At 49.6% G+C, this 12,478-nt stretch overlaps 1 protein-coding gene across 7 annotated transcripts in view; it reads right to left on the reverse strand.

Moving 5' to 3' along the window:
- The window catches only part of sdk2b (sidekick cell adhesion molecule 2b), a 1,061,066-nt gene that overhangs the window by 182,474 nt on the left and 866,114 nt on the right, over positions 1-12,478 (reverse strand). For all 7 annotated transcript variants that reach the window (XM_085963616.1, XM_085963614.1, XM_085963610.1 and 4 more), the window contains 2 exons: positions 8,880-9,017; positions 8,046-8,207 (listed from right to left, as the gene is read on the reverse strand). In XM_085963616.1, coding sequence (XP_085819742.1) covers positions 8,046-8,207; positions 8,880-9,017 — 300 coding nt within the window. The remainder of the gene's footprint in view (positions 1-8,045; positions 8,208-8,879; positions 9,018-12,478) is intronic.

Here is a 12,478-nt window from a genome sequence, read left to right on the forward strand (position 1 = left end):
AGCTGGGAATAAAGTACCCCCTGGAAGTGCAGTACCCCCTGGGAGTAAAGTAGCAGCTGGGAGTAAAGTACCAGCTGGGAGTAAAGTACCACCTGGGAGTGCAGTACCACCTGGGAGTGCAGTACCACCTGGGAGTGCAGTACCACCTGGGAGTAAAGTACCAGCTGGGAGTAAAGTACCAGCTGGGAGTAAAGGAGCAGCTGGGAGTAAAGTACCAGCTGGGAGTGCAGTACCACCTGGGAGTAAAGTACCACCTGGGAGTAAAGTACCACCTGGGAGTAAAGTACCAGCTGGGAGTAAAGTACCACCTGGGAGTAAAGTACCAGCTGGGAGTAAAGTACCACCTGGGAGTAAAGTACCAGCTGGGAGTGCAGTACCAGCTGGGAGTAAAGTACCACCTGGGAGTAAAGCACCAGCTGGGAGTAAAGTACCAGCTGGGAGTAAAGTACCAGCTGGGAGTAAAGTACCAGCTGGGAGTAAAGTACCAGCTGGGAGTAAAGTACCAGCTGGGAGTGCAGTACCACCTGGGAGTAAAGTACCACCTGGGAGTACAGTACCACCTGGGAGTAAAGTACCAGCTGGGAGTAAAGTACCACCTGGGAGTAAAGTACCAGCTGGGAGTAAAGTACCATCTGGGAGTGCAGTACCAGCTGGGAGTAAAGTACCAGCTGGGAGTGCAGTACCAGCTGGGAGTAAAGTACCACCTGGGAGTAAAGTACCAGCTGGGAGTAAAGTACCAGCTGGGAGTGCAGTACCAGCTGGGAGTAAAGTACCAGCTGGGAGTGCAGTACCAGCTGGGAGTAAAGTACCACCTGGGAGTAAAGTACCACCTGGGAGTGCAGTACCACCTGGGAGTGCAGTACCACCTGGGAGTAAAGTACCACCTGGGAGTAAAGTACCACCTGGGAGTGCAGTACCAGCTGGGAGTAAAGTACCAGCTGGGAGTAAAGTACCAGCTGGGAGTAAAGTACCAGCAGGGAGTAAAGTACCACCTGGGAGTAAAGTACCACCTGGGTGTGCAGTACCACCTGGGTGTGCAGTACCACCTGGGAGTAAAGTACCAGCTGGGAGTAAAGTACCAGCTGGGAGTAAAGTACCAGCAGGGAGTAAAGTACCACCTGGGAGTAAAGTACCACCTGGGTGTGCAGTACCACCTGGGAGTGCAGTACCACCTGGGAGTAAAGTACCAGCTGGGAGTAAAGTACCAGCTGGGAGTAAAGTACCAGCTGGGAGTAAAGTACCAGCTGGGAGTAAAGTACCAGCTGGGAGTGCAGTACCAGCTGGGAGTAAAGTACCAGCTGGGATTGCAGTACCACCTGGGAGTAAAGTACCAGCTGGGAGTAAAGTACCAGCTGGGAGTAAAGTACCACCTGGGAGTGCAGTACCACCTGGGAGTGCAGTACCACCTGGGAGTGCAGTACCACCTGGGAGTGCAGTACCACCTGGGAGTGCAGTACCACCTGGGAGTGCAGTACCAGCTGGGAGTAAAGTACCACCTGGGAGTGCAGTACCACCTGGGAGTGCAGTACCACCTGGGAGTAAAGTACCACCTGGGAGTAAAGTACCACCTGGGAGTAAAGTACCACCTGGGAGTGCAGTACCAGCTGGGAGTGCAGTACCACCTGGGAGTAAAGTACCACCTGGGAGTGCAGTACCACCTGGGAGTGCAGTACCACCTGGGAGTAAAGTACCAGCTGGGAGTAAAGTACCAGCTGGGAGTGCAGTACCACCTGGGAGTGCAGTACCACCTGGGAGTGCAGTACCACCTGGGAGTAAAGTACCAGCTGGGAGTAAAGTACCAGCTGGGAGTAAAGTACCACCTGGGAGTGCAGTACCACCTGGGAGTGCAGTACCACCTGGGAGTGCAGTACCACCTGGGAGTGCAGTACCACCTGGGAGTAAAGTACCACCTGGGAGTAAAGTACCACCTGGGAGTGCAGTACCACCTGGGAGTAAAGTACCAGCTGGGAGTAAAGTACCAGCTGGGAGTAAAGTACCAGCTGGGAGTAAAGTACCAGCTGGGAGTAAAGTACCAGCTGGGAGTGCAGTACCACCTGGGAGTAAAGTACCAGCTGGGAGTAAAGTACCACCTGGGAGTAAAGTACCACCTGGGAGTAAAGTACCACCTGGGAGTGCAGTACCACCTGGGAGTAAAGTACCACCTGGGAGTGCAGTACCAGCTGGGAGTAAAGTACCAGCTGGGAGTAAAGTACCACCTGGGAGTGCAGTACCAGCTGGGAGTAAAGTACCACCTGGGAGTGCAGTACCACCTGGGAGTGCAGTACCACCTGGGAGTAAAGTACCACCTGGGAGTGCAGTACAAGCTGGGAGTGCAGTAGCAGCTGGGAGTGCAGTACCACCTGGGAGTGCAGTACAAGCTGGGAGTGCAGTACCAGCTGGGAGTGCAGTACCAGCTGGGAGTACAGTACCACCTGGGAGTGCAGTACCAGCTGGGAGTGCAGTACCAGCTGGGAGTAAAGTACCAGCTGGGAGTGCAGTACCAGCTGGGAGTGCAGTACCACCTGGGAGTGCAGTACCAGCTGGGAGTAAAGTACCACCTGGGAGTGCAGTACCACCTGGGAGTGCAGTACCAGCTGGGAGTGCAGTACCAGCTGGGAGTAAAGTAACACCTGGGAGTGCAGTACCAGCTGGGAGTAAAGTACCACCTGGGAGTAAAGTACCACCTGGGAGTAAAGTACCAGCTGGGAGTAAAGTACCACCTGGGAGTGCAGTACCAGCTGGGAGTAAAGTACCACCTGGGAGTGCAGTACCAGCTGGGAGTAAAGTACCACCTGGGAGTGCAGTACCACCTGGGAGTGCAGTACCAGCTGGGAGTGCAGTACCAGCTGGGAGTAAAGTAACACCTGGGAGTGCAGTACCAGCTGGGAGTAAAGTACCACCTGGGAGTAAAGTACCACCTGGGAGTAAAGTACCACCTGGGAGTAAAGTACCAGCTGGGAGTAAAGTACCACCTGGGAGTGCAGTACCAGCTGGGAGTAAAGTACCACCTGGGAGTGCAGTACCAGCTGGGAGTAAAGTACCACCTGGGAGTGCAGTAACAGCTGGGAGTAAAGTACCACCTGGGAGTAAAGTACCAGCTGGGAGTAAAGTACCACCTGGGAGTAAAGTACCAGCTGGGAGTAAAGTACCACCTGGGAGTGCAGTACCACCTGGGAGTGCAGTACCAGCTGGGAGTGCAGTACCACCTGGGAGTGCAGTACCAGCTGGGAGTAAAGTACCACCTGGGAGTGCAGTACCAGCTGGGAGTAAAGTACCAGCTGGGAGTGCAGTACCAGCTGGGAGTAAAGTACCACCTGGGAGTAAAGTACCACCTGGGAGTAAAGTACCACCTGGGAGTGCAGTACCAGCTGGGAGTAAAGTACCAGCTGGGAGTGCAGTACCACCTGGGAGTGCAGTACCAGCTGGGAGTAAAGTACCACCTGGGAGTGCAGTACCAGCTGGGAGTAAAGTACCAGCTGGGAGTGCAGTACCAGCTGGGAGTAAAGTACCACCTGGGAGTAAAGTACCAGCTGGGAGTGCAGTACCAGCTGGGAGTAAAGTACCAGCTGGGAGTGCAGTACCAGCTGGGAGTAAAGTACCACCTGGGAGTAAAGTACCACCTGGGAGTAAAGTACCACCTGGGAGTGCAGTACCAGCTGGGAGTGAAGTACCACCTGGGAGTAAAGTACCACCTGGGAGTAAAGTACCACCTGGGAGTAAAGTACCACCTGGGAGTGCAGTACCAGCTGGGAGTAAAGTACCACCTGGGAGTGCAGTACCAGCTGGGAGTGCAGTACCAGCTGGGAGTGCAGTACCAGCTGGGAGTGCAGTACCAGCTGGGAGTGCAGTACCAGCTGGGAGTGTAGTACCAGCTGGGAGTGCAGTACCAGCTGGGAGTGCAGTACCAGCTGGGAGTAAAGTACCAGCTGGGAGTAAAGTACCAGCTGGGAGTAAAGTACCAGCTGGGAGTGCAGTACCACCTGGGAGTAAAGTACCACCTGGGAGTAAAGTACCAGCTGGGAGTAAAGTACCAGCTGGGAGTAAAGTACCACCTGGGAGTAAAGTACCACCTGGGAGTAAAGTACCAGCTGGGAGTAAAGTACCACCTGGGAGTGCAGTACCAGCTGGGAGTAAAGTACCAGCTGGGAGTGCAGTACCAGCTGGGAGTAAAGTACCACCTGGGAGTAAAGTACCAGCTGGGAGTAAAGTACCAGCTGGGAGTAAGGTACCAGCTGGGAGTAAAGTACCAGCTGGGAGTAAAGTACCACCTGGGAGTAAAGTACCACCTGGGAGTGCAGTACCACCTGGGAGTGCAGTACCACCTGGGAGTAAAGTACCACCTGGGAGTAAAGTACCACCTGGGAGTAAAGTACCAGCTGGGAGTGCAGTACCACCTGGGAGTAAAGTACCAGCTGGGAGTAAAGTACCAGCTGGGAGTAAAGTACCAGCTGGGAGTAAAGTACCAGCTGGGAGTGCAGTACCACCTGGGAGTAAAGTACCAGCTGGGAGTAAAGTACCAGCTGGGAGTGCAGTACCAGCTGGGAGTAAAGTACCACCTGGGAGTGCAGTACCACCTGGGAGTAAAGTACCAGCTGGGAGTAAAGTACCAGCTGGGAGTAAAGTACCACCTGGGAGTGCAGTACCACCTGGGAGTGCAGTACCACCTGGGAGTGCAGTACCACCTGGGAGTGCAGTACCACCTGGGAGTGCAGTACCACCTGGGAGTAAAGTACCAGCTGGGAGTGCAGTACCAGCTGGGAGTAATGTACCAGCTGGGAGTAAAGTACCAGCTGGGAGTAAAGTACCAGCTGGGAGTGCAGTACCACCTGGGAGTAAAGTACCACCTGGGAGTAAAGTACCACCTGGGAGTAAAGTACCACCTGGGAGTAAAGTACCAGCTGGGAGTAAAGTACCACCTGGGAGTGCAGTACCAGCTGGGAGTAAAGTACCAGCTGGGAGTGCAGTACCAGCTGGGAGTAAAGTACCAGCTGGGAGTAAAGTCCCAGCTGGGAGTAAAGTACCAGCTGGGAGTAAAGTACCAGCTGGGAGTAAAGTACCAGCTGGGAGTAAAGTACCACCTGGGAGTAAAGTACCACCTGGGAGTGCAGTACCACCTGGGAGTAAAGTACCACCTGGGAGTAAAGTACCAGCTGGGAGTAAAGTACCACCTGGGAGTGCAGTACCAGCTGGGAGTAAAGTACCAGCTGGGAGTGCAGTACCAGCTGGGAGTAAAGTACCAGCTGGGAGTAAAGTACCAGCTGGGAGTAAAGTACCAGCTGGGAGTAAAGTACCAGCTGGGAGTAAAGTACCAGCTGGGAGTAAAGTACCAGCTGGGAGTAAAGTACCAGCTGGGAGTAAAGTACCCCCTGGAAGTGCAGTACCACCTGGGAGTAAAGTACCAGCTGGGAGTAAAGTACCACCTGGGAGTGCAGTACCACCTGGGAGTGCAGTACCACCTGGGAGTAAAGTACCAGCTGGGAGTAAAGTACCAGCTGGGAGTAAAGGAGCAGCTGGGAGTAAAGTACCAGCTGGGAGTGCAGTACCACCTGGGAGTAAAGTACCACCTGGGAGTAAAGTACCACCTGGGAGTAAAGTACCAGCTGGGAGTAAAGTACCACCTGGGAGTAAAGTACCAGCTGGGAGTAAAGTACCACCTGGGAGTAAAGTACCAGCTGGGAGTGCAGTACCAGCTGGGAGTAAAGTACCACCTGGGAGTAAAGCACCAGCTGGGAGTAAAGTACCAGCTGGGAGTAAAGTACCAGCTGGGAGTAAAGTACCAGCTGGGAGTAAAGTACCAGCTGGGAGTAAAGTACCAGCTGGGAGTAAAGTACCAGCTGGGAGTAAAGTACCACCTGGGAGTACAGTACCACCTGGGAGTAAAGTACCAGCTGGGAGTAAAGTACCACCTGGGAGTAAAGTACCAGCTGGGAGTAAAGTACCATCTGGGAGTGCAGTACCAGCTGGGAGTAAAGTACCAGCTGGGAGTGCAGTACCAGCTGGGAGTAAAGTACCAGCTGGGAGTAAAGTACCAGCTGGGAGTAAAGTACCACCTGGGAGTGCAGTACCACCTGGGAGTGCAGTACCACCTGGGAGTAAAGTACCACCTGGGAGTAAAGTACCACCTGGGAGTGCAGTACCACCTGGGAGTGCAGTACCACCTGGGAGTAAAGTACCACCTGGGAGTAAAGTACCACCTGGGAGTAAAGTACCACCTGGGAGTGCAGTACCACCTGGGAGTAAAGTACCACCTGGGAGTAAAGTACCACCTGGGAGTGCAGTACCACCTGGGAGTAAAGTACCAGCTGGGAGTAAAGTACCAGCTGGGAGTAAAGTACCAGCTGGGAGTAAAGTACCAGCTGGGAGCAAAGTACCACCTGGGAGTGCAGTACCACCTGGGAGTAAAGTACCACCTGGGAGTAAAGTACCACCTGGGAGTAAAGTACCACCTGGGAGTGCAGTACCAGCTGGGAGTAAAGTACCACCTGGGAGTAAAGTACCAGCTGGGAGTAAAGTACCACCTGGGAGTAAAGTACCAGCTGGGAGTGCAGTACCACCTGGGAGTAAAGTACCACCTGGGAGTAAAGTACCAACTGGGAGTGCAGTACCACCTGGGAGTAAAGTACCACCTGGGAGTAAAGTACCAGCTGGGAGTAAAGTACCACCTGGGAGTAAAGTACCACCTGGGAGTAAAGTACCAGCTGGGAGTAAAGTACCAGCTGGGAGTAAAGTACCAGCTGGGAGTAAAGTACCACCTGGGAGTAAAGTACCACCTGGGAGTAAAGTACCACCTGGGAGTAAAGTACCACCTGGGAGTAAAGTACCAGCTGGGAGTAAAGTACCAGCTGGGAGTATTCCTCCTCATTCAGATTGGTCTCTATGCAGTGTTTGACATAGTGGACCACTCCATCCTCCTCCACTGTCTCTCCACTCTGGTTCACCTTTGTAGCACTTCCCAAGCCTGGTTCCACTTCAGCCTGTTCCAATGAAATCAGCACATTTCCATCAAAGCCTTCTCCTCCACCCCCACATAGGCACCTCAGATGCGCCCCAAGGCTCCAATCTTGGCTCCCTTCTATTCCTCAGCTAAATATTTCCTGTTGGTGACATTATTCACATGTATGCTGACAACATCCAGATGAACCTCTCTCACCACCTACGTGCTTAGCCAACATCAATTCTTGGATGAGCAACTTTCATCGACTCAACATTGCTAAGACCAAGGCCATCCTGTTTCCGCATCTTAGCCCCAGATTCCATACCTTTCCCTGGCCGCCCTCTCAGGCTGAGCCTGATTATGTGCTATCTCAGTTTCCTGTTTAACCATGTGTTGAGATTCAAATCCAACATCCTTGCTACCAGCAAAACGATCTATTTTCACCTCCACAACATGACTTGACTCTGTACCATCTCACTCCCTCTGCTGCTGAAACATTTATCCGTGCCGTTGCTACCTCTAGACATGATTATTCCAATGCATCCTTCAGAATCCTTCAAAACTCCCACTGCCTGCATCCTATCTCACAGGGTCCCACTGCCCCTTTAAAAAAAAATTGCTGACATTAATCGACTCCCTATCCTCTGATGCACATATTTCACAATCTTTGTCCTTATTCACAAATCCATCTGACAAGATAGTGTGGTTTTAAGTGTCAGCTATTATTGTTGTAAGCAGCACAAGGGGAACTCAGAGGACAAGCAGAGTAAACTGCTTTTGAACTGTTAAAATGCGTTATTTTTCTAAACAAAAACCATCAATTTAGGGCTTCTTTTATTAAGTATTTAAACAAATATATGTATTATATTGAGGCTGAAGTGTCCCCCAACCCTGGACAGACATCCCTGAGAACCTACATTCTCAAATGGCAGAATTTGGTTGAGGTTGCTTTAAGACTTGGCCTCGAGATGCTGAGGAAATCTCGGCTCCTGATTATAACTGATCTGGCAGTGCTTGAAGTTATCACTAGGTGCACATTATAAAATTTTGCAACTCAAAACAAACAGAAACGGCAAAGAATAAGACTTGGGAAAAACACATATTTAGTTACCTTCTCCTGGGCCAGTGGTGATGTTTGCCTCAATTTCTGGTCCATATGTGAAAGTTTTCGCTTTGATTCGGTAAGTGTAAGTCACACCGTCTGACAGGTCTTTTATTTTCATCCATCGAGGGCTGTTTCCCTTCACATCCACAGTTACAATCTTACTAACTCCTGTACAGGGAGAGAATTATTGAAACTAACTCAGCCAGCCTACAATCTGCCGAGGACATAGATTTCGGATTAATTACGGCAAAAGGTGAACAAGTTCACATAGCAATCACTTAGAAATCATAAAACAGTCAATCTGATCACAGTGGCATGCACCACAATGTGTCATTCTTTTCTCTTGTTGCTAATTTTCTCCCCATCTCCTCTGAAGAATGACTCCCCTCCAGGGAATAGTTACATGGACACAAGTGCCCTCTGCAATCTTTGCCAAATTGCCATCAATCATGATTGACTGTGCGATGATGCAGAGGTAGAAATCAAGTTTTGTTCCTTAAAATATTTGTTCCCTTCTTTCAATTTTCCCTTTTCCTTTCGAATTATTGATTTTATTATTTCAGTTCTTATTTACGTATTTTTTATTCTCCTTTCCTCTTTTTATACTTTTCCCCTCCTATTTCTTTTATTCCCATGATTTTGTTTCTTCCGTAATCTTTCCAGAACTCACTGTTGGTGAACTCACTGTTCTTAGCCTCTGTAATTACCCACAGGAAGACTAAATGGCTGTAAAAGGCAGCTTGTAAGAATTAGTAGACTTTCATACCTTTACCGGCTACGTACTTTTGTACCAGTACAATAACTTATTTCAGAATAGAATTACAAACTTTATATGCTTACCATCGACAGGTGTGCAAGGCTCATAAACTAGTCGATATCCTTCAATTATTCCATTTGGATATTTTGGTGCTCCCCAGGACACATTCACAGAGGTCGTCGTCAGTTCACTGAATCGGATGTAGCTTGGAGCGCATGGAGCTGTTCGTGGAAAAATAAAATTGTTATCCATATTCACAAGTCATACAATGGGGAGAAACCAGATGTTTGATAATTGCGACCTTCTAGAATCATAGAAAGTTACAGCACGGAAGGAGGCCATTTCGGCCCATCGTGTCCGCGCCGGCCAACAAAGAGCTATCCAGCCTAATCCCACTTCCCAGCTCTTGGTCCGTAGCCCTGCAGGTTAGAGCATCCCAAGTGCACATCCAAGTACTTTTTAAATGTGGGTAGGGTTCCTGCCTCTACCACCCTTTCAGGCAGTGAGTTCCAGACCCCCACAACCCTCTGGGTGAAGAAATTTCCCCTCAAATCCCCTCTAAACCTTTCCCCAATTACTTTAAATCTGTGCCTCCTGGTTTTTGACCCCTCTGCTAAGGGAAATAGGTCCTTTCTATCCACTTTATCTCGGCCCCTCATAATTTTATACACCTCAATAAGGTCTCCCCTCAGCCTCCTCTGTTCCAAGGAAAACAGACCCAGCCTATCCAGTCTTCCCTCATAGCTAAGATTCTCTACTCCCGGCAACATCCTTGTAAATCTCCTCTGTACCCTCTCTAGTGCAATCACATCTTTCCTGTAATGTGGTGACCAGAACTGCATGCAGTACTCTAGCTGAGGCCTAACTATATACAGTTGAAGCATAACCCCCCTGCTCTTGTATTCTATGCCACGGCTAATAAAAGGCAAGCATTCCATATGCCTTCCTAACCAGCTTAAGATTTGTACTGTTAATGGAGATATTTTTAATATTTCTTAACATGTTCCATTCATGTTCATGATCTCCCATGGCACTGCACATGGGGAGTCAAGACGAAGTGCAGTATTCAGGTCATGAGCAAGGGAGAGAAGCGGAGAAGGGGCGGGGGGGGGGGGAAGAGGAGGGGAAAATGGAGCAAAATTGAGAATATATGTGTGTATCCGTATGTATTTATTAAAACATCTTGTATCTGTATGCGTTTACTATCTATGAAACCTTAGTTCCTGTTGTCACGTTTTTGTCAACTTTTCCCATTATAAAGTCCTATGTCCACGTTTATTAGTGAAACTGCCCGTGTAAACTTGCCATGCCATAATTACACTCGCTAGCAAGTGCATCTCAGTTTTGCACCTCCCACCTTCTCAGCCAGTACTGCAGAGAAACATTTATGCTTCAACCAACTCTACATTTCTGCTTTCCAAATTGCTATTAGATTTTGCTAGAACTATAAATGTTTTCAAATCAAAATATCTAAAAATAAGGACAGAATATATGATTTTAAAAGGGGGGCTGATTACATTTGCTTATCCTGGACCAATTATCTCCTGCATTATACCTGAAGGCTACACAAAGGGGGCGATTTTTCCAGCCCTGGGGAGGCGGGTTTGGAGGCGGGGCTGCCAGGAAAATGGCAGAATCTGAGGGCGGGTGCCCATCCCGCCCCCAACCCACCTCCATGCCATCTTCCCAGGAGGCGGGTACCCGACCCGCACCGGGTCCCGTCTCCTGGAGGCGGGAAGGGGATTACAGCCACTTAACTGCCTGTTAACAGGCAGTGAAGAGGATTAACCCCATTTTTCCACCAGAGGTGCAGGCTTCCCGCTGGGCGGGCTTAACAAGGTCAATCAAGGGAAAATAGCGTGGGTTGGCCAGAAGTCGATGGAGGCAAGACTACAACCCGACAAGCAGCAGTCCCGCCTCCACGCACCCCCATTGGCAAAATCACCCCCTTCGTCTTATCTCCTAATGTGCACTGCCACAGGATATATATCCACATCTTTCTTTCTAATATATGAAGAGGGAGGAGGGGAGGTGAGGGGAAGGGAAGAGAAGGAAGGGGAAGGAGAGAGGAGAGGAGGGAAGAGGATAAAGAAGAAGAGGGGAATGAAGGGAGAAGGAGGGGAAGGGAGGGGAAGAGAAAGGGAGGAAAGGGAAAGGCGGGCGAAGGAGAGATCAGAGGAGTGGGGCAAGTGAGGGAGAGAAGGAGGAGAAGAAAAGGAAAGCTGGGGAGGGGTGGAGTATGAAGCAAAGGAGAGAGGAAGAGGAAAGAGTGGGTGTACAGGGGAAGCAGCAGAGGAATCGTAGGGGAGGGGAATGGAAGAAAGTTGATAGGAAGATGTTGTGGGGATGGGAGGGAAAGAGGAGAGTATTAAAATGCTCCCCTTGCCTACCTCTTGCCCATTGAACTACCCCTCAACCCCTGTAAACCTTCCTCCCCTCTTCTACTCCTTTGCCACCTCTCCTTCGGCTCTGTCTCCCTTCCCTCTTCATTCACCTGCCTCCCCCTCCTCTCACTGCAGAGACTTGAGCACATAATCTGAGCTGACACTTCAGAGCAGTACTGAGTGATTGCTATACTGACGAAGGCGCTGCCTTTCAAATGGGACGTTAAACCAAGGCCCTGTCTGCCTGGTCAGGCGTATGTACCAGGCCCCATGGAACTATTCAACGACGACGAGCAGGGGTGTTCTCATAGCCATCATTTATCCCTCAACCAATATCACTAAAAATAGATTACCTTCTCACTGATCTCATTGTTATTTTTGAGACCTTGCTGTGTGCAAATTGGCTACTGAATTTCCCTACACTACAACAGTGACTGTGAAGCACTTTGGGACATCCTGAGAGCTTTCTTTCAGATTCCTTTCATTATTATTTTTGTCACTTTTTGCCCCATTCCTCTGCTGTTTTGCTAAACTGTTTCCATCCAGTCAATAACTAGAAAGGATCCCTTCACCAGCTGGTCTGTGTGTACTGCCAACTTCTTGCAGTCCCCGGAGAAGGCCAGACAACAACAACAACAACTTGTATTTATATAGTGCCTTTAACGTAGTAAAACATTCCAAGGCACTGCACTGGAGTATTTTAAGGCAAAAAATTTGACAAAGAATATTTGTTTTGAAAAATTGTCTTTCTGAGGCTTTCCCCAGCACTTTATATTATTAAATACCAAGTGAATTTTATTATATGCCAAATAATATCGAAGACACAGCTGGCATTTTTTCTTGAAAGGATCTGCAGTATCTGAACCATACAACACATGCTCTATCTCCAAGGCAAAATTTCAGTAATGTCATACAGATTTCTCCAATAAAATACAGACAACTTCCACTCTAAGGGGTTTCTTATGACCAAAACATTTAATAAAGGTGAAAAGATAGTGTTGCTCGGATTTCAGAAATAATTCATTTCCAATTTCACCTTGTAGCCAATTATCCCATTTAATGATTATTGGCAGGAAATATGTACTGTGTTAAAGCAGCCCAAGGTAAATTGCCCGCTGAATTTCTTCTTTCTATGTGGGGAAAGACTTGGGGGGGTGGGGGGTGAAATTCGGTTGCTTTGCGCCTCACGTTAATGCCCCGGACCGGATATTGAGTGGCACCCCCTGTCTTTCCACCTGCCGCTAGCAACGACAGGTTGAGGGGAATGTTTTGCAGTCGGGAAGGGACTGGGGGAGCGC

This window comes from Somniosus microcephalus, chromosome 21 (assembly GCF_052327205.1).
Source record: "Somniosus microcephalus isolate GS21.2 chromosome 21, FLI_Smic_1.0, whole genome shotgun sequence".
In the NCBI taxonomy this organism is placed as follows: domain Eukaryota; kingdom Metazoa; phylum Chordata; class Chondrichthyes; order Squaliformes; family Somniosidae; genus Somniosus; species Somniosus microcephalus.